Below are 26,973 nucleotides of genomic sequence, written 5' to 3'. Positions count from 1 at the left end.
CAAACATTTAGTAACTTTACTCCACCAATGCAAACCTGAGAGCATGACCTTGAAACTAAGTAATGAAATGAAAGGAGGGTAGACCATGTTGGATCCTGATCTGCACCACCTGATAATTGGATCTGGCAAAGAAGTGAATTGGATTCTCTGAATTTTGGAGACAAGGCAAAATCAAATTATCCAGTGGACAGCATCCCTAACTGCCAGCATCATTGCCTATCTGACTTCCTCACTGAAACTGGCACGCAGTTACTCCCAGGCACTTGAACCTAGAGATGGGTCGGCTTATTTATTTAGTGCTAGCATTTCTTGTTCTCTCATTCTCCATCCCCTTGTCCTCCATAGATTTCTTTTTTTTAATTTATTTTTGTAAAGAATGTTATTTTATTTTATTTTGTTTTTTATTTTATTTTATTTTTGGCCGCACCGTGCAGCATGTGCGATCTTAGCTCCTGGACCAGGGATCGAACCCGCACCCCTGGCATTGGAAGTGCAGAGTCTTAACCACTGGACTGCCAGGGAAGTCCCCATAGATTTCATTTTAAAGCCCAGTAGCACGCTTGTCTTGTGCACATGCATAGGTGACTGATGGCAGAAAAGGAACAGGGAAGCTAATGTCCTCTAGTATGGGCTGTAAGGGGTCTCTAAAGTCTTTGGCAAGACTCAAAAACAGCGGGATATCATCTTTCTGGAAAGGTGCTGTCAACTTTGTGGCTGAAGGGGTGGTGTGTCTAGCTGCCCTGATCGATGTCCTTCCACCCTGGGAGACCAATGCTCTATTTCTGTGAATGAGCCATTGTATTAATGCTGGCCCTGTTGGTTTGTTTCGCCACGGCTTCTCTGCTCTATCTGTGGTGTAGCTGAGCTGCCTCTGCAGGGATACGGAAGAATGACTGAGTGTACAGTGAACAGTTCCTTCCATAAAGCTGCGTGCTGTGGAAACAGCCAGAAATGAGTTCTTGCCAATAGTAGTAACTGTTGGAAACAAGAGCAGAGTGAATGTGAGTATGCAAAGCCCTTTAGTAGCTGTAATGATTCTTTCAGGTAAACTCACAGATGTGTGAATGACTCGAATGGGAGGTGATACTTTTCAGCGATTTAAAACTGCAGTTCCTTAGGTGGCATTTTCAGTGTGTTAAAAATGAACACCGGCAACCGTCTGTATCGCTTCTGTTTGTGGCTGCTGCCCTTGCAGGGAAGGTCCTCACAGAGTGAGTGGTTTTCCTATATCAGATGAATTGGTAAGTGAATGACAACTATGGAAAAAAAAAAAAAAAAAAGAGGTCCCTGATGATCTCTGGCAACTGACTTCAGATTTGTACATGTGAAACTGTAGAAAGCAGTCACATTGGTTAGCTTCTGGCTAGTATATTGAGAGAACCAGTATTTGGAATCCAGAGATTAAAAGGGGCTATTTAAATAAATTATGTGATTATACTCATTTAGAATTTTGAAAAGGAGTTTTAAGTGTATCTAGGCATAGGTTCTAATAAATGTCTGGTCTGTTGATGAAATCTAAAGGGGAAAAATCGCTTTCTGGAATCGATGTGGACATCTTTTGTAATAACAGGTTGTTACAGGTCTGGAGGTGATAAGACTGTCTGATGCCTCAGGGACCAACAGCACCTCCCTGGCTGATTGGTCTTTGATATGAACACTGATGGTGTGAAGTAAGGTGGCTTTGGAGGTTCACTTTATGTACAGGTGAGGTATTTATGCAACAGCTGGTTTAATTTGGCTTATTCCAAATTCTCAAGATTCTAAATTCTATCAATGAGAATATACTGTACATGGAATCTTCCGTCAAGGAACTGACTGTAGGAAACTGTGGTGTGGGCATCTCTTTGGAGTATTATGATGGAAAACACTGCTATTCATGTCACAGTTTTGGCCATTACATTTCCCTTATATTGTAAAAACTACAAGCAAGGGTATCCTGCTTGTGTTCCTGTCCGTGTACACACATAGCCTGACAGTTTCCCCAGCACTGCAGAAAGGCTAGTAAGGCCTAGACTCTCCTGGACAGATATGAGAGGATGTTAGAGATCATTTATTTTATCCCCTTATTTTGCACATGTAGAAACTGAAGCCCAGAAATGTTAACAGACTGCCCAAAGTCACACAGCCACCTGGACAGCACTCAGTCCCATTTCTCCTGTCCCCTGGTCCAGTCTCCTCCCTTTGAGGCCATTTCAGATGGGCAGGAGGTCATTCTGATTGCCCACGGGAAGGAGTGCTTAGGTTTCTTCTCTGGGTGAAGCCCAGGAACAGGCAGATGACATTCACCAGCTACCAATGATGTTGGGCCATCCTCTTTGACGTATTGAGTACATCGGTAAAAATAGAAATTCCATGAGAATAGAGGGTCCCCAGCAAAATTCAACTAGATGGGAACATCATAAACAAAAGCGTGGTATTCATCTTACATTTTTGTCTGTGACCACATAGGCTACAAGCAACACAGGTCTGAAGACTTGATCATATCCCACCATCCTGCAAGAGACTTTAAGCCCTTAGTTCATTATTTCTTCCCTGAGGACCTAGCTCTAACTTTTCAGCTCCCAGGAAATAAAGCATACTCCCACTTCTTTTAGTGAACCTGAAAAGTATCACCAAACAGATACAAATGATAGATGGCTGCAAAATGCTCAGTTATATCAGGGCACCAGGGAAATGAGCTGCAGGTTTCAGGAGCCCAAACCATACTGAACACGAATCATGACCCAAGAGTAAGTGGTGTTCACACCACCTGAAGTTATTTAAATTTTTATTGTCAATTGCCTCATAAATTAGAGACTTGCTTAAGTGAAGACCAGCAGATGAACTCATAAAATATGCATCGAATACTTTATTGATGATATAGCTATAGCAGTGCAAAAAAGATGGCATCAAAGTGCATGTGAAAACAATTTGTATTGGCTTTGTGTCATGGAGAAGAGGGTCACTTGATGGTCTGCAAAGATGAGAAGTTGGTGAATGATGTCACTGGGTGCTTTGATTGGGTTGGAGGACTAATTTCTTGGAGAAATCCAAAAATTAATAAGTTAAGGGTCAAGAAAGGAAAAAAATGAAAAAAATCTGGGTGGGAAAACCCCCATTTCCTACAATATAGCAATTTGAAGAAAAAGGCCTATTTTGTTTATTTTTTGATTTAAGAGTAGGTTCAGAAACTTCTATGTTCATTTGCTTCTTCAGCCCACTATCTGCAAAATACCTTGAGCAGTTACACAGAGGAAACAAGAAGTAGATGGCTGCCTATTTTAACCTTTTTTAAAAAGGCAGATGTATACAAATATAATTTTCACACCATAAAATTCACCTATTTCAATTCAGTGATTTTTAGCAAAACTGACAGAGCTTCAACCACCACTACAATCCAGTTTCAGGACATTTCCATCACCCAGAAAAGATCCCTCATGCCTATTTGGAGTCAGTCTCCATTTACACCTCAAGCCCCAGGTAACCACTAATCAATTTCTGTCTCTATAAATTTGTGTTTTCTGTAAGTTTCGTATATAAATGGCTGCATAACATTCCATTGCATTGATATACCACATTTTGTTTGCCCATTTCCCCAGTCCACTGACGTTTGGATTATTTCCATCTTTCCATTACTGTGAATAATGCTGATATGAACACTCACATGCAAGTGTTTGTGTTATAAAAATTTCTCTTTCTCTTGGCTAGATGTCTAATAGTGGTATTTCCAGGGCATACAGTAAGTTTATGTTTAATTTTTAAAGAAACTGCCAAAAGCTTTTCCAAAGTGTCAAAAATCAATTGACCATAAATGTAAGGATTTGTTTCTGGACTCTGAATACTGTTCCACTGATCATACGACTATCCTTAATTCAGGACCACACTTTCTTGATTACTGAAGGTTTACAGTAAGTTTTGAAATTAAGAAGAGTAAGTCCGCCAGATCTGTTCTTTTTCAAAATGATTTTGGCTCTTCTGGGACATTTACATTTATGTGTAAATTTTAAGATCAGCATCTCAATTTTGGCCAAAAAAAAAAAATTCCTGGGATTTTGTTTGATTTATGTAGAATCTATAGATCAGTTTGGTAAAAATGACTATTTTAACAATATCAAGTTTTCTCGTCCATGAACATGATATTCAACTTCTTAGATCTTTCATTTCTCTCAGCAGTGTTTTGTAGTTTTCAGTGTATGAGCTTTTCATATATTTTTGATAAATTTATTCCTTAGTCTGTTCTTCTTGATTCTATAAATGGAATTCTTAATTTTATTTTCAGACTGTTCATTATTAATACATGGAAATACAATTTTTTCTTTTTTGTATATTTAACTTGCATCATGACATCTTGCAAAACTTTTTAACTCTGGTCGTGTTTGTGTGCTTTCCTCAGGGTTTTCCACATATAGGGTTATATCATTTATGAAGAAAGACAACTCTACCCGTTCCTTTCCAATCTGGATGCCTTTATTTTTTTCTTGCCTGATTGCACTGGCTAGACCATCAAGTACAATGTTAAGTAGAAGTTGCAAGAGTATCTGGCCTTGTTTCTGATCTTAAGGGGAAATCATCCCATATTTCGCCATTAAGTGTCATGCTTGCTGTAGGCTTTTTACAGATGCTTTTCATCAAGTTGAGGAAGTCTCCTTCTATTCCTGGTTTGTTGAGCATCTTTATCATGAAAGGCTGTTGGATTTTGTCAGATGCTCCTTCTTCATGCATTAAGATAATAATATGGTTTTATTCTTTACTATATTAATTTGGAGTATTTCATTAATTGTGGATGCATAATTATGGATGTTAAATTAGCTTTGCATTCCTTGGATGACTCCTACTTGGTCATTGTATATAATTCTTCTCATATGTTGCTGGGTTTTTTGCTGATATTTTCTTAAGAGATTTTTGCATCTGTATTCACGAGGAATATAGGACTGTAGTGTTCTTTTTCTGGTGATGTCTTTGCCTGTTTTGGTATTGGGGTAATACTTGGCCTTCCCTTTTCTAATATAAGTGACCTTCCTAGTAATTTCTGGTTTCCTAGGGTTCCTCTTTCTAATCCTTCAGCCAGAAATCCAGGGTTTTATGGCCCTAACTCAGTCGCGTGCTTCCATATATTGTGCTTGCCTTTGGGACCAAACAGAGGCTAGATACATAGAGAGAGAGAACAGTGGGGGTTCACCCACCCTGTTGGAGCAAGAAGATTCCACTCCTGCAGAGTTTTGGCTCCTCCAGGCTCGTATTGCCAACACTGCTGCCACTGCACAGAATTGCTTAGGGACTGAGGTCTGAGTATGGAGGGAGAAAGGGGAGAAGGATTTCTGTATTCTCTCCAAGGGTTAGGAGTTCCTTTTCCCATTCCTTAAGCCAGAACTAGAGGGCTTCTTTTAAGAGCGCTCTCTGTCTGTACTCTGGAGCCCACTTCTGTGTTTTGGGCTGTCTTGAGGTCAGGCCAGGGAATACCAGAGGAAAACAATGGTAAACACCCTACCAATTTGGTGGTACTTTGAATTCTTGTCTTCTTTTCCAACCCATTTGCTACCAATTGCTTTTCAGAATTCTTAAATAGATTTTACCTAGAAACCCAAACACTATATTTCTGTTTTTTATTTTGTTTTCTAGTAATTCATTTTAAATTTATTTTACAAGATCGTTGGTCCTCACATTGATTGGAAATCAAAAATAATGACTTTTCTGGATGATGGAATGGAGGCTTTTGGGGGTTTTTTGGAGGAGCAGTGGAGATTGGGTCTCTCTACTAATGAGCAGTCATCAAGCATAGAAAATAGGACTTTAGATAGAATTGGACTTTACAGATCAAAAATGAAGCTGCCAGTTTCTTCCTGTAGTAGACACAACAGTCACATTCACTCCAAGCCTTGATTCATGGGGTAGCATTTGGAAATAACAGAGCAGTACTTTCCTTTGTTTTTTCTGAAATTGCCTGGGGGTGAAGTCTTCCCAGAGAGATTATAACTGAGCTGGGCTTTGAAGGGGTTATCTGGAACATGAAGGCCCTTGCTCATTTTTAAATATCTTTTTTTCTCTGTTCTTCAGATTGGATGATTTCTGTTCATTTGTCTTCAGGTCTCTTTCCTCCATCGTATCAATTCTGCTATTTAGCCCTTCCAGATATTGTTGGGGTTTTTTTTTACTTCTAAAATTTCCATTTGTTTTTTTTTTTTAATAGTTCCTTTTTCTCAGCTGAAAACAACTACCTTACTGTTCATTTCTAGAGTATTTACCTTTACCTCATGTACTATGGTTATAACTGCTGATTTGCATCTTAATCTGATTATTCCAACACTTGAGCCGTCTAAATACTGTGATCTGTTGATTTCCTTTTACCTTGAGAATTGGTCATGTTTGCTTTTGCTTCTTTTGTGTGTTGCATTTTGGATCGTGTATGCATATATTGAATATCATAGTTTAAAACTCCGGATCCTGTTTAAATTCTCCGGAAAAGGCTGCCTTGTTTTGTTTTGTTTTAACAAAGCTTGATTAGATTTAGACTGTAAATTCTGCCTCATTTTCTATGTGCAGTGTTTTCCATATCAGTTCAGTTTTAAAAGCCTGTTCCCGACAGCATAGAACAGAAAGTACTCCAGAGTGAGTATACAGTATATGCATGTCCTGTAATTCCTCAACAGTGTGATTCTAAGTAAAGAATCGCAAGCTATCCTGTATCTGTGACTTTCACTGTCTGCACTTACTTTTTCTATCAACTATTAATGTTTTATTTTTTTTTTTAGCAACAGAAAATTCAAGGAACTCCAACAAAGAAAAACAAATCCAAAAAATTGGATCCACTCAAAGGCCAGAAGGTTATTGCAAGATGTGATGAAAATGGCTTTTATTTTCCAGGTAGGTATTTTATTTTGTAAGATTCCTTTGTTACATAATATGATATTGGGAACCAGAAATTCTCAAACTATGCTTTCCCTAGCACACTGACACTTCATGAGCTATGCTGAGGTATTCCACTTCTAAAATGAAATGATGAAGTTTCTCCCCGTATTTATGGGGAAGTAACAGCCAGAAAAACTTACTTTAATCTTTCTTTTGTTTAGTAAAGTTTTCCTACATACCTACTATGTTCCACGTAGGTAATATCCCTAAGGTGCTGGTCTAGCGTAGTGAGCAACCAAGTAAGTAAAACACGTAGTGTGTCAGACACAGGGCTGTGAAGGGAAATGAAGCCACGAAGAGGGTTGAGCGTGTCAAAGGTGAAGCTCGCGATTCTAGATATGGTGGTCAAGGAAGAGCTTCCAGGGAAGGCAACATATTACTAAGGACTTTAAAAAGGAGCCATGAGATTATCTCAGGGAGAGTTCTAAACACAGGGAACAGCAGTACGAAGTCCTGAGGATGGAGTGCCCGTGACACCCTTGTCCTTGAAGGAAGAGGCCAGTGTGACTGGACCCGAAAGGTTTGCCCAAGACTTTCTGGGGCATGTGATCCTGAAGGAATCAGCCAGGTGAAGTTAAGCAAGAGCTTCATGAATAATGAAAATGATATGTGTGAAGATCTAGAGGTGAAGAAAAACATTTTATGCCTGGAGAAATAAAATAGATTATGGCTGGAACCTAGAATGCAAAGGAAGAGTAGAAAGTAAGAAAGCTCTTGGGAGAGGTATGTGTGTGGCTGTTCATAAGGGGTTATGTTAAGACGTTTGAACTTTATTGGGGAGTCACACTTAAAGCAGGAAGAAACACAATCACACTTGAAGGTTTAAGAAGATCCCTCCCAGCGCTGTGTGAAGAGTATATACGGAGTGGATTAGGATGTCACTCGGGTCCCTGGCGTGGGTCATAAGGTAAAGGATGGTACCTGTAGGAGATGGCGGTATGGACAGGAAGATAACGAGGTGTGTCTGGGACGTGATGAATTGTAGGTACACCACAAGACGCTAAAGTTGTCAGAGAAGCAATTGGAGATAATGGGTCCAGAGTCTGGAGGAGGAAATCTGTCGGGAGATAGAGATTTTTGCCACGTCAGCACAAAAGTAGTCATTGAAATCATGGTAAAGGCCTATTGGGAAAGAGAGCTTAGAGAAAGAACCCTGAGGAAGAGCTGTCAAGCAGAAAGACTGTACCTCAAAATATAGCTGATCTTAACGTAGGCATTATCTGTCAATCACCAGTTAAGTAGTTCTTTATTAAACTTAATCTGCTTTTTAAGTGAGAAAAATACTTCATCTGGAGTTTGGGTTTCCAGCAGGCATATGTGTAGAACTTATAACTAGGACATTTTATTTGAAATTTGGTAAATGTGCTTTGAAGTTGACTGGTTGAGAGAAAAATGGATCCAGGCATTTGAGATGAGCTCCTAGGCTGAGGCATGAAACTCTTCTTTGCAAGAACAGGGCCTGAGAACCTCCTATTTCTCTGGGGCTTAGATTTGCTGAGAGGTGATCATAGGAGGCCACCCCTGCTTGGTTTTCTGAATCTGAGTCACGGAGCAGGACCCAAGGCTAATTTAGCAGTTGAATGAAAATGCTGAAAATGACAGGATTCCAAATGGCTGGACTAGGGCTTGAGATCAGTTTGCCGGCCAGGGTCCCAGAAAAAAATAATACTGCTCAAACTTTTCCCCCAACCATCCCTGCGTAATAAGGAAATGCAGAAGACCTACCGCTGCTGATCTGGGGGAGTAGAGGAAACAGGTAACACGTAGCCACATGCAATACCTAAGGCCATGCCAGCAATGATTATTGCCCTGGTTGTTTTTAAATATGCAGCTAGAAGCAGAGAGCACACAGTCCTAATAGCTCCATGAGATTTGGCCATTTGGGAATTTTTAATCTGTGGCTCAGATAAGTCACTTGAAAGGTAATAAATATTTTATGGGAATCCCCTGGCAGTCAGGTGGTAAGTGGTTAGGTCTCGGCACGTTCACTGCCAGGGCCCGGGTTCAGTCAATCCCTGGTCAGGGAACTAAGATCCTGCAAGCCGCGTAGTGCGACCAGAAAAAAAAAAAAATAATAATAACATAATAAACACTTGAATTTAGTCATATAATCAGTTATTTTGATTAGTGGCTAGTTAGTAAATATTGACTCAGCTGAATTAAATGATGACGCATCGGTTAAGGATGGACTTAGTTTCTGTTTCCCTCCCCACAGCCCCCCTTTACACTCCCCTCCCCCCCACAAAGTCAATGTATCTTTAACTGGGAACTTCAACTCTATTTTACCCTCATAGAGTTATTTTTTAAAAAAAAAATAATTTTAAACTTCCAGAAAATTTGCAAGAATAATAGAGAACTCCTGTATACTTTTATCCAGATTTACCAATTTTTAACATTTTGTCACATTTATTTTACCAATCTATTATTTTATTTTTCCGTTCTCTCTCTCTCTGTCTCCTTCCCTCTACCATAACACACACATTATTTTTTCCTGAACTATTTGAGATTAGGTAACGTCATGCCCCTTTGCCCCTTGATACATGTATTTCTCAAGAACAAGGGTATTAATATTACCACAGTCAAGTTATAAAATTCAGGAAAGTTAATATTATATAGTTTTATCTATATATTTCAATTGGGTTAATTGTCCCAAGAATAGCCCTTATAGCATTTTTTTCCCTCTAGTATAGGTCCCAATTCAGAATTGTTATTGCATTTAGTTATTTCTCTTTAGTCTTCTTTAATCTAGAATCATTCTCTAGCCTTTTCCATCATCTTTTATGATACTGACATTACTTAACAGTAAGACCAATTATGTTATGGAATGTCCCTCAATTTGGGTTAAATTAGATTCAGGTTAAGTGTTTCGAGCCAAAATGTTATGTGATATCATTGATGCCACGTCCCTCTCAGGGCAGCCTATCCAAAGGTACATGATGTCCACGTGCCCTCATTAGTGCTGTTCATTTAGATCACCTGGTCACTGCAGGGTACTGTTTTCACCCCTTACAAAAAAGAAGGCCAAATAGAGTTTTGTGGCATGATATTCACTGATGACTCCTTTTCTGATAACTTTTGTTCAAAACCTCCTAAATGTTTTTAATGAAAAATAGCTTTAAAATGTATCTGAGCAGAAGGTGGCTTTGGAGCAATGGGATCAGAGCATCCATTGCTCAAGCCCAGGTCTACAGTGGAGCAGAGCTGACCTAGTTGTTGCCGCCATCCTTGGGAATCAGGGCAGGGATTTCCGTATGGCTAACTCTATGCAGGGGTCAGTGTGGATTCACTAGTTGAGGAAAGGTTGTGTTGTGCAGAACAGAAGGGACAAGCTGGTAGCCTGGCTTATTAGGATGCCGAAAGGCAGGGAGGCAGACACACTTCAGAACCTTATTTTAAATCATTATTTGTAGGAATTGGGTCATCCTTCCCATTGTTCAGCAAGAAGCAGGATTCTATCTCAGGAAATTCAGTGATGAAAAGTCTGGGTTGCAAGATTTCTGCACTATGTCGTTGGAACAGGTTATAACGGAAGAAAAAGGTTGGGGCGGGGGAGGACTGAATACTTTCTCAGGGGTCATGATTTAGGATCAGACAATCCTAAGTTTTTATTTATTCGAAGTCTGCTTCTTGCCTCTACCAGCCATGTGACTGGAATCACTGAAGTTCTCTGAGCCTGTTTCCTTATCTTGCCAAATGAGATTTAAAACAGTTAAACCCCCCATAAGATCATGGTGTAGATTAAATATGATAATGTACAGCATCTTGAAATTGGAAAGTGTTCATTACCTGTAGAGTATTTCTATTATCTCCTCTTGGGAGATATAAACAACTCACCTGGGGTCCTCACCTGGGGGTAGAGGGAGCTGCTTGCAGTTTAAAAACTTTAACAACAGCTTTAAAACTTTAAGAGCAATTTGAAAAGGCAAAAACCAGCACAGTGCGCTATAAAGGAAACCTCTGAGACTAAAGAAGAAGAGAATGTGATGACTAGATGTGTAGGCTGGCATTCAGTGGAGGGGGGCAGGTGGAGGGGACGCTTCTGGTGGAGCAGAACTGACGCCCTTTTCAGGAAATGGGAGTCGAGCCGGGCTGTGAATATCGGAAGGTTCTTATAGCCAGCGGTTAAAAAAAAAAAAATCCACTCTCCAGCCTGAGAAGTTCCTATTTGGAGCAAAGATTGAAAACCATTCCTGCTTTTTTCACTAAATGAACTCACGCATGCTGTCTGCCTAGACTGTTTCTTCACTCCCCTGACCTCTGGGCATAGGCAGTGTTTTGGCTGAGGGTCTCAACTAAGGTGTGTCCCCTTTTCCCCCACACCTGGGTATAGGAGAGCCCCCTGGCTGAGGTGGGGAGGCCCACTCGTACCCAGGAAGATGACTGAGTAGAGATGCTTCTTTCTGCCTGCTGGTCCAACCTCCAGAGCCCAGTCCCCTAACATGGTCTCAGGAGACGTTTCAGAGCAGGAAACACCATCTCACCTCTCTGAGGCTGAGGGCAAAGAGAAACTGCAGTGTAAGGGCAGCCAAAAATCAGAAGCTGATCTTGAATCAGGGCCTAGAAATGATAGCAGCTCCTTAATGAGGTGGAGAAGGGGTAAGTGCAGAGGCTGAGCCATGACCGAACAGGCCAGCGGCTCTGGGTCCTCCCGCCTTGGAGGACAGCCAGGTGTCAACACCGTGAGGCTGGTTCTAGAGTTAGATTGGAAGAAACTACACTAATTTCTGGAGGCGAACAAAGGTCCACATCTGCAGAGATTGGAACATAAAAGAGCTGATAGTCTAAATGCCCATTGACAGATGAATGGATAAGGAAGATGTGGTACATGTATACAATGGAATATTACTCAGCCATAAAAAGGAACGAAATTGGGTCATGTGTAGAGATGTGGATGGACCTAGAGACTGTCATACAGAGTGAAGTAGGTCAGAAAGAGAAAAACAAATATCGTATATTAATGCATATTTGTGGAACCTAGAAAAATGGCACAGATGAACCTGTCTGCGGGGCAGAAATAGAGACACAGATGTAGAGAGCAAACGTATGGACACCAAGGGAGGAAGTGGCGGGGGGAGGTGGTGGTGGGATGAACTGGGAGATTGGGATTGACATGTATACACTAATATGTATAAAATGGATGACTAAGAAGAACGTGCTGTATAAAAAAATAAAATAAAATTCAAAAAAAAGAATACAAGACACTAAGTGAGCTATTTTGCTTGTTATCAGAATAAAAGATGAGGGAAGAGATTAAAAAAAAAAAAAAAGCTGGTAGTAACATACCAAAAGTCTAGGTCTAACGGTCTCGAGCAGGGGTTGGCAGCCTTTTTCTGTAAAAGGCAGCCGATACATGGCTTAGACGCCGCGGGCCATACAGTCACACAGCTACTCACCTGAGGCAGATACCTGAAAAACTGCATCCCAGGTTTAAGACTGGATTCTGCAAAGTCCCAAAGGCTAAGAATTTGAGGAGGGTCCCACTGGCCAACAAGGTCATCTTGGCAGCCCAGACCTTTACCCCTGCCTGGGGCAGGGCCAGGGTCGGGGTGGGTTGGGATGGGCTTGTGTGCTTGGGGATGCTAGGATTCTCCTCAACTCAGAGGGGTTCTTCGTTTTCATAATAGGAATTCTTTCTAAAAAATAGTGTTAGTTTTCCTAATTAAAAGGGTAGAGTCAGTTTATGGTAGAAAATGTGTGAACCATGTGTAAAGAATGTTTCAGAAACCAAACCGAACTTTTATTCCAATAAGAAAACAGACAATATAAAGCTGGTTTTCATGTGTGTGTGGTGTTTTTTAAAAAAATAAGTTTTCCCTTTCTTTGGCCATTTAAAACAAGACACCTGGACTTGAGATGAAAATCAGCAGCTGTTTCTTTGCCACCTGAAAGCACATAGGACTTTGCGAACGCCGGTGTGTGAGCTGGGGCGAGGATGCCGGGCACTCACGCTGTGGGAGCCCAGTGGGGACAAGCACATTTCTGTCTCAAACTAGGGGGTCCAAGTGCAGCTGTTACTGCCGGGGAAGTCAAAACGTCCCCCCAGTATTTATAATCCCTTTTAAATGGGAAAATATAATAAATTTCAACTAGGATAAATGACAAAATATGGGAACCTTAACACCAGTATTTTCCTTTCCTGTTACAATAATCTCTGCACGTAACTAAAAGACAAGAAAACTTGCTTCCTTTTTTCTTCCTTTTCTGATTGTACATTTTAGGGACACTGTGGGGTGTGTAATATTAGATGAAAAGCTGAGGATGTAAATTCATATTTCCTTTCACTTTCACAATTTAACAATGATTTTCCTTCTTTACATTTTTATTGGAGTATAGTTGATTTACAATGTTGTGTTAGTTTCAGGTGTACAGCCAAGTGAATCAGTTACACATCCACTCTTTTTTAGATTCTATTCCCATACAGGTCATTACAGAGTGTTGAGTAGTGTTCCCTGTGCTGGACAGTAGGTCCTTATTAGTTACCTATTTTATATATAGTAGTGTGTATACTAACAACGATTTTCTGTCTCCAAGTCTTATAGAAGGAAATATGACGAAAATAAATAAGGGAGTCCGATGTTAGGAAGTGTCCAGGGAAAGGGTATTTCTAGGAACAGTGTCCCCAGCAGGATGGCTGCTGGTAATGCTGGCCGAACAAGTTTCCGCGCCTTCTCTTGGCTTCCCGGCTCAGCTCTGCAGCAGAGCGCGGCACTGCACTCTGAGTTGCTCAACCCCAGCAGGCGTCATAGAGTATCCAGCGTTATCTGGTGGAGAAACCAAGGGGCACAGTGATGTAAGTAGGCAACGTGCCGTAACTTAGCTTGACCAACGGGATGGGGCGAGCCTAAGGGAATAGGCATTGCCTTTCTGTTTTATTTTAAATGTGATTCCTTACAGGGGTTGTGAAGAAGTGTGTGAGCCCCACCCACGCGCTCGTGGGCTTCAGGTATGGAGACACCAAGGTCGTGCCCATCTCGTTCATCACACCTGTGGGGGGCGCCATGCCCTGCCCACTGCTCCAGGTACCTGCTCCAGCCATCTGTTCCTGGGCCCCTTTTTTTTTTTTTTTTTGTCGTATGCAGGCCTCTCACTGTTGTGGCCTCTCCCGCTGCGGAGCGCAGGCTCCGGACGTGCAGGCTCAGCGGCCACGGCTCACGGGCCCAGCCGCTCCGCGGCATGTGGGATCCTCCCGGGGCACAAACCCACGTCCCCTGCATCGGCAGGTGGACTCCCAACCACTGCGCCACCAGGGAAGCCCCCTGGGCCCCTTTTCACCGTTCCTAGAGCTCTGGATAACAGTGACTCCTCTTCCTATGACCCTTGCCTAGCAATTTCTTTGCTCCTGACCCTGGTCTGCTAACGCCCTGTTAAGTAGCGCAGGACTGCACTGACCGGCTTGCATTGCCCCCGGGCTCTTGTTGCTTTACAGACGATGGATGGTCGTGGCCGGGAGTTGCGGCTTGCATTGCCCCCGGGCTCTTGTTGCTTTACAGACGATGGATGGTCGTGGCCGGGAGTTGCGGCTTGCATTGCCCCCGGGCTCTTGTTGCTTTACAGACGATGGATGGTCGTGGCCGGGAGTTGCTGTAACTGCTGGTGCTCTTGAAGCTTTCACTGCAGAAGATTATACTAAAACAGATTTCATAACAAAGGCAGAGGTAGCCCTTTCCTTGACGTTGTAGTCAGTTGATGCCAGACCTTGATGCCATAATGCAGTTACCTCTGAACATGCATTGCAGGGGTGAGCCGGGCTGATGTGTTCTCTTCTGCTTATAAATTCATCAGAGCTGTGCCGTGTCTGGCACATCCTCCTGTGCTATCCTCATCCCCGCACCAAGCCGAGAGTGTAGAGAGAGAAACCCCCCCAAAGCTGCACTGCTGCTGTTTCTTGGATAGTGTGAGCCAGGAGGAAGAGTGCTGAGGAGTGCTCGTAGGATTCACATTGGTTGTCTGTTCCCACCTCCCCTGGGCAGACTCAGAGGGCACATCAGTGCACTTTCCCCCTGACCGTGAATCCTCTCCACCTGACAGGTGCCCCGCAGCTTTGTATGACCCTTCACGAGACTTTCTTTCTGCTGGAAGTTATCTCTTGGGACTTTTTCCCATGGACTCCAGGTGTGAGCTTTAGAACCACATTAAACAAATCTGCTCCTCTCCTCTGTCCCCGATAACCCTTCAGACACAAGAGGGCACCGTCTATTCTCTCCCTGGCCCTCATGTGAAACATTACAGCTTCCTTCAACCTGTCTTTGTAAGATATGGTTTCCAGATCCCTCACCATCTTGCTGACTGTCCCTGAGACCCTTGTCAGGGGAAGCCCTGCTAAAATGCGGCTTCCCCAAACTGGTCACAAAATTCCAACTGTGGCCCAATGAGCCCAGGGAATTTTGGACCTAGCGACTCTTTCCAACTGAGGAAAAAAAATATGTATTTGAATTCTAGCATCAGTACTTGCTAGTCATCTTGGGGTGTTTTAAAACAAGCTTATATGAATATTGTCTCTAAGATGGATAAGCAAAATATTTGCCGTGAAAGATGTTCTCATCTACAGGTTGGAGATTATGTGTTTGCCAAAACTGTGATACCCCGAGGATTTGACTTCTATGTGCCCGCCATTGTCATAGCAGTTCCAAATCAAGATGCGGCTGAAGATAAAGTCTACACAGTTTTAAAATGTAACAACCGGAGAGTAAGTAGACTTTCACTTAGAAAAGAACATTCTCGCTAGGCAGAAAGTGGCTTCCTTTTACCCCTGCCTTTCTTGCAGGCAATGCCTGGCTCTCTCCTGGCACCGCCAGATGTCTCGAAAGGGCGATCTCCCTGGCTGTTTCTGTTCCCCCTGCACTCCACCCGCTGTGGTTAGAGTTCTGTCGGCTGTACAACACAAAATCCGCCTTTGCTAAGGTCGCCGTGGCCTCCTAACTCCTCTGTCAGATGGTCTTTGGGGCTCTCGTTCCACGTTTGGGGTCTGGGGAGGCTCGCTCCAATCCGGCTTCGTCAAGGGCCTCCCCAGGTTCTTACAGCCCCACTCTCTCTCTCTCCTTGCTGCTACTGCTGCTGTTCCCTCTGTATTTTTCCTAAAAGTTTTAGAAAAAAAATCATTATCAGTTTACAAATCTGATGATGTCACTTGCCTACCTGATGTGCCCCCTGTCCCTCACCCCCCCACACACATGCGCACACACACACTTCTTGGCAACCTCAAGGAAAAGCCCAGCCCGACCCCCACCTGACCCCCTGCCTGCCCCGTGAGCTTGGCTACCAGCCCTATGGAAGGTTCACTGCTTCCCGAACACAGTGGGCTTTCCCAAGCCCCTGCGTTTTAACCCTTCCTGGACCACCCTCCCCATCTTCTTTCTGTCACCCGAAGACGCTGCCTGATCTCTGCTGAGGCCCTCAGGTTCCCCTGCACACTGTCCTGCCTTCCTTCCGCCCCGGCTCCCTCACCAATCTCCCAACTCCTTAAAGGCAGGGACCGGGTCCTATCCATCTTTGCATCCCTGGTACCGCTGCTGGTGAAGAGCAAGTTCTCACAATTGCTTTATGAGGTACTTGAATGAACGATGTTTTCTAATGGAAATAACATGTTCTGATGGCCCACTTAATACGCCTGGAAAATGGATTGGCAAGCGAAAAGCAGCAAACGAAAGAGTCGTGCTAACTTATTCAGCACTTACTATGTGGCACAGGTACTAACCCAGGTGCTTCACACGTAGTGAACAGCTGGCTGCTCAGAACGCTGTGAGGTAGGTACTCTTATCCCCATTTTCAGATAAGGAACCTGACGCAGAGAGGTGAAGTCACACCCAGGGTGAGCGGCGTTATAGGCTTTGAACCCAGGCAGTCTGGTTCCGTGGCCTGCACTCTAAATGTCTATGCCCAACTGCCTAGTAAACAGAACAAAAATATCTAATCAGTTCTTTTTTTTTTTAAACATCTTTATTGAAGTATAATTGCTTTACATTGTTGTGTTAGTTTCTGCTGTATAACAAAGTGAATCTCTAATCGGTTCTTGACTGTAGCATGGGGGATGTCCATAAGGGAAGGGGTCATGGTGAATGACTTTTAGGATGAAGGGATGAAATGTAGGATGGATGAGTGAAGGCCGTCAGAGCCAGTGGCCGCAGGAGCACTGTGTCCCATCCGACAGAGTAAGAGGGAGAAAGGGCATCTTCTCGTCAACCCAGGAAACACCGCGAGAGATAATGGACTTTCCCGGAGCTGTCTGGATGACACTGAAGGAGCCTGGAAGGGCAGCGGGTGGGAAGCATCTCTGCCAGGTGGCCCTGGTCTGGGGACATCTACCAGGCAAGAGAGGAGAAAGCAGATCAAGGGACGTTTGACGAGATGCCCGTGGGTGGGTCCCAGGTGTGGGGAGAGATGTAGCTGGTGACCCAGGAACCCTGAGGAAGAGCCTCAGAGCCCAGGAAGGACCTTGGAGGTTACCCCCCTTGGCAGTGGGGCCCTGGACTAGACGGCATGGTCTTGGGGGTGGACGCTGAGGACAGTTCTGATAGAAATTCTGGGAGACCCAGGGGCTGACAGTGGGACATACAGCATGGGGTGGTGGTGATAGTTTATAAGCCCAGGAAAGCGATGGCCAAGGCTGGACTTCAGCTAGAAAGGAAGGTGGTTATATGAAGGTGTGTGTCTGTGTGTGTTTGTGTGCGTGCGTGTACATCAGTGGATGCACGTGCACACACACACACACACACACACACACACACACACACACCCCTTGACAAATGGTGTACTTGACAAACGATCCAGGATGTGGAGAAATGACAGGAAGGACTCAGTGATGACTTTTATTCAGTGTAAACTTATCGAGCTAGACTCTGCATTTCCACTGCCCTCTTAAGTATCACCGGAGCAGGATAATGGCTGGTAGCTATTACAGTGGGTTGAGCTAGATTAAAATTACATCTGAATTGTGGACATTTCTGATTTAAATTGAATGAACTCTTTTGGTATTATTACAGGAATTTTGCCCTCGGAGTGCACTTATTAAGATCAGCCAAAACAAATATGCCCTCTCTTGCGCTCATATTAAGTCACCCCCAATTCAGGAGGATTCAAAAGTGTAAGTGGACCCAACTTTCTACTTTCTGAATTTTATTTATATCTTGGCACTTTTAATCTGTTTCTGAGTTGAGATCCACGATCTCTACATACCTGGGGAGAAAAGCAGAGGTGGAGGACTTCCTACCAAAGTGCAAGTCTATGATGATTCTTCCTTCAACGTCACAGCTTTTACCTGCTGGTTATTTGTCTATCTTGTTCTAATCTCAAATTCAACATTATGTATTTTACTGACCCTTCAGTAAAGCTTCCAATCCTGTCGTGACCCTGAAGGAGTGGTTTTCCTCTTATTTGTAAGGATTCAGGGTCTTCTGAGGAAGCCTTACTGTAAAGCACAGGTTAGACTAAGTTGCACTTGGGACTAATCACCCATCACCTCTCCCTGTTGGGGGTGAGAGAGAGGTGCTGGCCCTGGCTTGCCTGTGCCCAGGTGAATTTGGGTGGGTGGGTGGGTGGGTGGTGGTTTCCAGGGGCGACAGTGGGGTAAACACATTTTCATCTGAGGCAGCAGGATGGCTAACAGCTGGAAAGGTGGATTAAAGCAAAATCAGTAAGAAAAAGCTGAGGCCTGAAGAGCAGGCAAGACCAAGTCCATGGGGCCAACGAGGGGCATCAGTTGGAGTCAGAGCCCTGACCTTGGAGGTGAAGGTGGATTTTGAGCACGGGTTGAGCCGTCTTTGGGTGCCAACCTTCAATCTCCCAGTGGCCTCACCTTGTGCTTCATAAACAGAAACCACCAGACATTCTCTTCCTGTGCTGCTTGCCTCACCTCTGGGCTTGTGGAAGCCTGGATCTCTCCCCCTGATGTCAGAGTCCCTCCTCATCCAATGCTGCTCCGTCTAGCAGGCCTGTCCCCCCCTGCCCAGGTCCTTGCTCTGTGATTTACCCCTGGACTCTCCTCCCCTCTCTCCTTAGCTCCTCTCCACCTATTCCTTCACCTCTGCAAAACCCCGAAATTGCCTCTTCTGTTTGCACACACACATGCACGTGTGCACACACGATCCTAAATAACTACACCTCCTTGCCTGCTGCAGTGTGACCCAGCACCCTCCTCTCCCTTCGCCACCCAGATCTGAAACCGCACAACTCAGACTGGGACTTGAACCCACGGGCTGGGACTCGAATCCAGCCAAAATCCAGATTGGGAGTTGAACCCACTGTATTTTAACTGAGATCACACACCTGGTCTCACACACCTGGAAGCTCAGGTTCTTTATGTCGCATCACAGAAAGAATTCAGTGAAGAGACAAAGTGATAGGTAAGAAGTGGATTTAGTTGGAGACACACACGTGCCGTAAACAGTTTGCGAATATTTCTCAGCTCGGCTGCGCAAGTGCTCTCATTTCCTGAGGCCTCCTCCTGCCCTGAGGTCCCGCCATCTCCCCTAAGTGCCGAGCAGGGGAATCTTCCTCACGTGTAAATCTGCTCTTGCCCCTCCCCCACGAACCCCCCCCCCCGCCCCCGCCATCCCTCTTCTTATCCTAGCTTAGCCTTTTGTTGCCCTGAACCAGGCCTGCCTAGCTGGCCTTACTTCTCCCCTAGCCACTCCCCAACAAACCTCCCAAAAGCCCCTCTGCACACTAACCATACTGAATTTGTAAACTAACCATTAAAAAACTTGCAGTTTTTGCCCATGCTGCGCTTTCTCAAGGCTCTGTGCCTTTGCAGAGACTAAGTATCTCCTCCCTGGAATGCTGTTCTTGCCCTTGGCCCCCTGGGGAACTCCAACATTGAAGGCAAGCCCTGTGTTCCAGGACTCCAGCCCTACGTGGTGACGCGATTCCACTGCGTCCTGTAGACGTTTTCATTATAGGAATTTTACCTTGTGTTGGGCCATGTACTTTCAGGACCATCACCCCTACTAGGCGTCAGTCCTTGAAAGCGGGGGCAAGGTTCTTTCTGCTTCTAAATCCTGGTTGGCAGGGTCCGGCCCACAGGATGTACCCAAGGACTCTTTGAGGAATGAACCAATGAACACACAAATACTAGGGGACGCCCAGCAAGGCTCCTTGAGGGGCATGTAGTTCCACAGAGAAGCTTCCGTTAGGTATGATTGTTGAAAATATATTCTGCACTCCTTCAGTCTTTTTCTAGATGAATATATCATTTTAAATAAGAGCACTTTTGTTGTCTCAAAATCCTACTCAAGCAATATGATATCCAAATTACAGTACATTATATGGGACTGTGGATACACGTGTCTAGGTACCATCTTCACTAAACTCAGTATTATCAATCACTATTTTAGAATTAAAATTCACTTCTTTCTGTGTTGAGAAAAACCTTTCATTATTTTCTGCCTTAGTACTACCCCAGGCCTTATTTAAAGCTCTGCTGCTAGTTGCCTACCCCAGCTCCCGGGGCTTTACACAGCGGAAGCGTTCATTGACCCCCTTGTCTCCCATTGTAATTTCCACTGTTGTGTTGCTCTAGCTGCCCCTCCGCTAGAAAGAGACTGCATTTAATTCTCCTAAGCAGAGGTCACATCCAGCCCGCTACGTTCAGAGGTTAATCTGTCTCTGTTTCCATAATCAGGGCTGGTAGATGTGAGCACACAGAATAAAGGCGTAGGTCTTATTTTGTATCTACACTGGGATTTCCTTCTGGTAGGTCCTTTCTCATCAGAAACTCTTTCTCGCTTCCTTTCTAAATGTGCCACCTCCCTTTGGTTGTTCTTTAGTAAATCTTCACACTCTTACCCCAGATGAGACCATTTAAAAAAAAAAAATCGTGGTGCTTTCTTCATGGGCTAATTAAAGAAATGTACTGTAGGTTACAACTTCAACGGGACATCATATGGCTAAATTTAATTTTAAAATACTGAATCCACTATAACCATCCATTGGGGGTTGGTAAGACAAGGGGTATATGGTCCCAAACAGCTGTGGACCAGGATGCCAGACATCCAGCTCTCCACCCTCTGCCCCTCCTCTTTTTCTTCCTTCTTGGGGTCTTCAGTTTGGGGTCACTGAGAGTATTTTCTGCAAGCCCCTTCTCTGGTTCCTAACAAGGCTGGTACACAGTGAAAGGCAGGAAGAAAAGTATTTGGAAGGTAAAGGGTTCAAAATTGATTGAATATGGCCACAGCTGATACAAATTTTCATTTTCAATTCAAAATTCGACACAAATGATTCTTTTTTTTTTTTTTATGGTACGCAGGCCTCTCACTGTTGTGGCCTCTCCCGTTGTGGAGCACAGGCTCCAGACGCTCAGGCTCAGTGGCCATGGCTCACAGGCCCAGCCGCCCCACGGCATGTGGGATCCTCCCGGACTGGGGCACGAACCTGTGTCCCCTGCATCGGCAGGCGGACTCTCAACCACTGCGCCACCAGGGAAGCCCGACAAAAATGATTCTTGAAGACTTATAGCAAGGTTGTCTTGCAAAATATGTTACCCATTTTGCTAAATTCCAAATAACTAGTCCTTAAAGGAGAGAGTTTTAGTATTACCATGTTTGTGATATGAAGTCAGGTGAGGCTCTTCCAATTTTCTCGTTCCTTTGAAACCTGATGATTGCATTCTCTGGCAGCACCACTGAGAGAGGTGTGTCTGGTGGAGGGAAATGATTGCTCTTGCCTTGCCTTGCCTTCAGTAAAGTCCCTGAGCTTTTTCTGCATTTCGTGCCATCAGAGATGTCTGTTCTGAATGAAAATAGTCCCTAACCTGTCAGTAACTTTCTCCATTTAGAGAACACACATGTAATTTCTCCTAACTCCAAAAGGCAAGGAAGCCAGAAGGAATTTTCCTTCATTTTGGCATCCTCCCTCCTTGCCAGGCCGGAGGTTCACAGCACGAGGTCTTCCCTGACTACCTCCCCGGGGTCCTGTTCACATCAGAAGGCTGCGGCCTCCGGCTCCTTCAGGGAAAGCGTGTTTGCTGGGCTTAATGCCCTGACTTCCGGTTTTCTCCATTGAAGGGAAGTGCCTCTAGCAGGTGTTGCTCAACCACCCACAGGTGGGGACCACGTGCTCCTCTGGGCAGGGTGCCTTTGGTGCCATGTAACTGGCAGGAAACCCCTCACAGCCGAGCTGGAATCCATCCTCCCTTCCTTGTTGATAGAACAAGGCTTGGGCAAATTGCCTCCAAGTTTCCTCTTTGAGAAGATTCACCACAGAGGGAGTTTGATTTCTTGAAATAACGAGCAACATTCTAAATGGGATCACCGGAGAACCAGGTTGGACTCATCATTTTTTCTGTGCTCCGGAAAAATCACTGGGCGTCTGAAGGAGGTTGTTGGGCAGTGAGATTCTCCGCTAGAAAGAGACTGCAGACAAGAGTGTTCTTCCCTTGGTGCACAATTATAACCGTGTGGTCTTGGGGACGTGGCTGGGTAGGAGAATCCCCTCCCAGCGTTCTGACGTGGTTTGTCTGGGTCTGCAGCCAGCTCTTAATTCCTATTACACAAAATATTAGCCTCTCGTTACCTTTCTTTGAACAGTTTAGCAATTTTCCATCAAGCTATTCGGATTTAGGACTGTGCCCCCAAAGGAAATGATAATTCCCATATTGTTGAACCCTCCTCCCCTTATCCATGTAGCATGGCCTCACATTGCCTTCCTGACAGCAGGGATATTAAGTCATCGATTAAAACTTCAAGATTCAGTGCTGCCTCTGAGATGAATCACTCCTATCCTCTCACCCGGTCACTACTGACTATTTTTCCCTTAGAAGGAGCTGTGCCTCTGGAAATCATTAAGCCTGTGTATGTCGTCAGCTCCCTCGGTCCCTTCTGGTCAGATCAGGAGCCCCATTTCCTAAGGCCTGGAAAACAAGCAGTTCCGCCATAACCCTGTCTGTGAGTGTCCTACCTTATCCAGAGGGACAGGTGCCATTGCCTGTCCTCAGAAGGCGTGCTTGTACTTGGGACAAGAGCACAGACAGTCATGGTGATTCGTTACCCCTGAGGGCCAGTGAGAGCAATCTGGATAGCAGAAACTGCCTTTTCTTCTCAGTCTCTCCTTTTTGTGCCCCTTCCGTTGTTAAAACTCAGGGGCCTCCTGGCCCTCATCAAATGTGTATCCGGTACCTACGCCAGACGTCCTCCTGTTCTTTATGTTCTAAGATGGCCTTGCCAACAGAGACACACTTAGGGCAGAATAGACATGAGGCCTCAGGGAGCCAGCAAGAATACGGGCAAACTGACGATGCCCAGGTCAGGTGAATGCGGTGGATTTTGACCCAAGGAGAGCATGGACAGGATGCTCAGAACTCTTCCCTGTAGCGGAACGAGCTGCTCTGAAGAGCCAGTGAAGGAAGGCACAGTGCCTGGCTCCTCCACGATCCCCTGCAGTGTTGACCAACTCTGTAGCCTAAAATAATTAATAGGGCACTAAATCGAATTCAGTTTGGGCATGAAATAGGGCAAAAGAAAGCCACTTAGCAGGGCCCTTCCGGGTGTGCTGGTGGAGAATGTCCACTGGCTGAAGTCGGGAGCACGGCCGCCCTTCCCCTTCCCACAGAGCAGAGTGAGGGTGCGTGGGGGGCCGGGGGGCGTGGATAAGAGCTTTCACATCAGATTCACACCTACCCTGCTCCCCCATCCTATAAGGGGACATTTCCTTGTGGAATACCTTGAACTTGGTCTACATCAGTCATTCTGGAGAATATAATAGGGTAGCCTAGCAGCATCTACTTGGTTGATGTAAAGGCTTTTCCTTGATCAAAATCCCGGCCCATTTTTATTCGAATCATGCTAACTTATACTGTTTTATTCTTATTCAAAAAGTAATGCATAGTTAATATAATTTAGGAATTAAAAGCAAAACACAAAAGGAATATAAAAACCATCCGTAGTTCCACATTTCAAGAGTAATCGCCATTTGCATTTTGCTGTATTTCCTTCTAGAGTGTTTTCTCTGCTATTTTGCTTCTCTTTCCTCAAAATAGAAACCTTTGTTTCTCTTAATCATTTATGACAGTTGAAAAAAGACTTCTTAATGTGGAGAAAGTGGCAATTCTCCTGGAATCCATTTCTCTGAGGCAACTGTTAAGAGATGGATGTGAAGGTTTCCAATCATCCCCCATATTCACAATCTTAATAACAGAAATGAACATGTAACATACATTCTGTTCTGCACCATTTTTTCTACTTAATATGTTACTTGCATCTTTACAAGACAAGGGCACTTCTTGTTTCATTATTGCCTGCCTCAAATCTAGTTGTCCAGGTGGTCCACCGCTTATGTGACCAACCCCCTACTGAGGGAGGGCTGGACACACGTTGCTTCTTGGTCTTTCATACTCTTCTTCCTGGGTTCCTTCCAAGATCATCTCCTAGTGTCCTTCAGGTGGGCAGGTAGGCCTCTCCTCTGCCTTACTCTTTGGGTGCCTTTAGTACACCCGGAAAACTCTCTTCTTCGCATTCCTTCCTTGCGGCTCTTCTGTCAGACAGCTGATAGGTTATAGACTGGACTGCGGCCAACTCTAATATATGGGAAACAGAGAAAACCTCTGAAAGGAAATAGTATGTACCAACTTAGTCTCCTCTGGAGCAGCGTAGTGATTTGCGGGAGAATTGATGGTAGTGGGGTGGATAAGATTTTAGATTTCAAAGAACAGGGCTGGTGATGACAGTCTTGCGGCGTGATTTCGAGTCTCTGAGAACCTGGCCTCACAGAACTTACCCATCCACACAGGCGCTGGCCTTATATTTAAAGATAATCTTGTTGGTGGCCTCCTGGGAAGCCTTTTTCCAATGCTACTGCTATTGCTAAGGCCGCCTGTTTTATTGTAGTAAAATATACATAACATAAAATTGACCATTTTAACCATTTTTAAGCATGCAGTTCAGTGGCATTAAGTACGTTCACATGGCTGTGCAACCATCCCCACCATTCATCTCCAGAGCTTTTCCTCAATTTCTCAAATTGAAACTCTGCACCCATGAACACGGACTCCCCACTCCCTCTTCCCCTCAGCCTTTGGCAACCACCGTTTTGTGTCCTACCTCTGTGATCTTGACGACTCCGGGTACTACCTCATCTACGCGGAGTCACAGTGTTTGCCATTTTGTGACTGGCGTATTTCACTCAGCTTAACGTTCGTCCACGTCACAGCAAATGCCAGAATTTCCTCCCTGTTTAAGGCTAAACGATATTCCATTGCGTGTATATATCCTATTTTGTTTGTTCACTTCTCCGTCAATGAACACTTGGGCTTCTTTTACCTTTTGGCTATTATGAATAGTGCTGCTATGAACATCAGTGTGCAGATATCTGTATCTGGGTCCCTGCTTTCATTCTTGTGGAGTACATACCCATAAGTGGAATTTCTGGATTATATAATTCTATTTTTAGTATTTTGAGGAACTGCCACACTGTTTCCCACAGCAGCTGTACCACTTCACATTCCCATCAGTGCACAAGGATTCCAATTTCTCTACATCCTTGCCAACACTTGTTACTTCTTGATTTTTTTTTTTCTTCTTTTTTTGGCAATGGCTATCCTAATGCGTGTGAACTGGTCAGGCCAATTTTTTAATGTCTCTTGGAAATCACCTCCTGAGTCCTTGAAAAGTATCACATGTGGTGAATCTTGATCCTTTGAAGAGGAATTTGATTGATGAAATTTTCTATTTAAAAGTAACTAAAAATCTTTTTCCACTCTACTAATTTTTTTCTTGACAATTTCCAAAAGGATCTGAAGCAGCCATGGCAAAGTTACTCAGAGTGAAAGATGGGCGATCAAGGTGGCAGGTACTGATTATGGGAACAAAATAAGGTTGAACAGCTGGTGTCCTTACTTTACCCTAAAGGCCCTGAAAAAGGCAAGTTCCCGAAATGGTATGCCATGATGGCCTGGCTGAGATGGGGTCGTGGTGTTCCCAAGATGCCTTCTTTGAAGGATGACACTTCTAGATAAATAAACTGCCCGATATATTTTCCTTTATTTTTTTATACCCTTTGACCAACATCTCCCCATTTCTCCCACCTCCCCAGCCCCTGGCAACCATCATGCTATTCTCTGTTTCTGTGAGTTTGGCTCTTTTTAGATTCACATATGAGTGAGATCATACAGTATTTGTCTTTCTCTGTCTGACGTATTTCAGTTAGCATAATGCCCTCAAGGTCCATCCATGTTGTCACAAATGGCAAATTTCCTTCTTTCTTATGGCTAAATAATATTCCATGTATATCACATTTTCTTTGTCCATTCATCCATCAATGGACACTTAGGTTGTTACCATGTCTTGACTATTGTCAATAATGCTGCAATGAACATGAGAGTGGAGATATCTCTTCAAGATACTGATTTCATTTCCTTTGGGTATATACCCAGAAGTTGAATTGCTGGATCACATGGTAGTTCTACCATGTTAATTTTTTGAGGAATCTCCATACTGTTTTCCATAGTGGCGGTACCAGCTTACATTCCCACCAGCAGTGCATGAGGGTTCCCTTTTATCCACATCCTCACCACACTTGTTATCTCTTGGCTTGAACATTTCTGTAGACACAGCAGCCATCAAGACCAGGATAACCCTGATCTACCTCTCTCACTCTCTTTCTCTCTCTCTAGGGAAGACGTGGAGATAAAGAACTCTACTCTCCTAATATGGCCAATCAAAGAAGTTAACACTGGGGATTTACAAGCACTAAGACAGGAGAACCCTAGAAGGAAGAAAAAGAAAGCCACCAAGAGGCTACCTCTCCAGGAGGTGGTCTCCTCGGACTCAGATGACTCTTCCCATGGAAACAGGTCCCGAGAGTCCTACCCCAAAACACACCCCAAGCCCAGGCTGGGAGAGGGACAACATCATTTCTTTCAGGAACACCCTGAAATGTCTCTCAAGGATAGTGCATGTAAGATCACTCCCCAGTTTCCGGGCCAGTTTAGGCGCCAGGACAGCAAAAACTCTTAACACCCTTAAGCAATGCTGACATCCACTTCCCCAGAGAAGGTCCTCGGTGTGGGGTCTAGGAGTCAACCAGCCACGCCATTGCTGCCACACCTCCACCTCGAGCAGCCCTGCCCTGCCCTTATAAAGCCACCCACAGCAGCAAAGCGCT

General features: G+C 44.3%; 1 protein-coding gene across 1 annotated transcript in view; it reads left to right on the top strand.

Annotated features, from left to right (window-relative positions):
* Positions 1 to 26,884, top strand: part of VWA3B (von Willebrand factor A domain containing 3B) — a 205,397-nt gene extending 178,513 nt beyond the window's left edge. Inside the window, exons 24-29 of the mRNA XM_065891066.1 lie at positions 6,729 to 6,840; positions 13,780 to 13,904; positions 15,434 to 15,571; positions 17,865 to 17,965; positions 26,483 to 26,701; positions 26,836 to 26,884. Of these exons, the coding sequence (XP_065747138.1) occupies positions 6,729 to 6,840; positions 13,780 to 13,904; positions 15,434 to 15,571; positions 17,865 to 17,965; positions 26,483 to 26,701; positions 26,836 to 26,884 (744 nt within the window). The remainder of the gene's footprint in view (positions 1 to 6,728; positions 6,841 to 13,779; positions 13,905 to 15,433; positions 15,572 to 17,864; positions 17,966 to 26,482; positions 26,702 to 26,835) is intronic.
* Positions 26,885 to 26,973: the final 89 nt, after the last annotated feature.

The sequence above is a fragment of the Phocoena phocoena genome, chromosome 14, assembly GCF_963924675.1.
Source record: "Phocoena phocoena chromosome 14, mPhoPho1.1, whole genome shotgun sequence".
NCBI lineage: Eukaryota > Metazoa > Chordata > Mammalia > Artiodactyla > Phocoenidae > Phocoena > Phocoena phocoena.
Note: the sequence above shows the minus strand (reverse complement) of the source record. Positions and strands in the feature narration are given on the sequence as shown.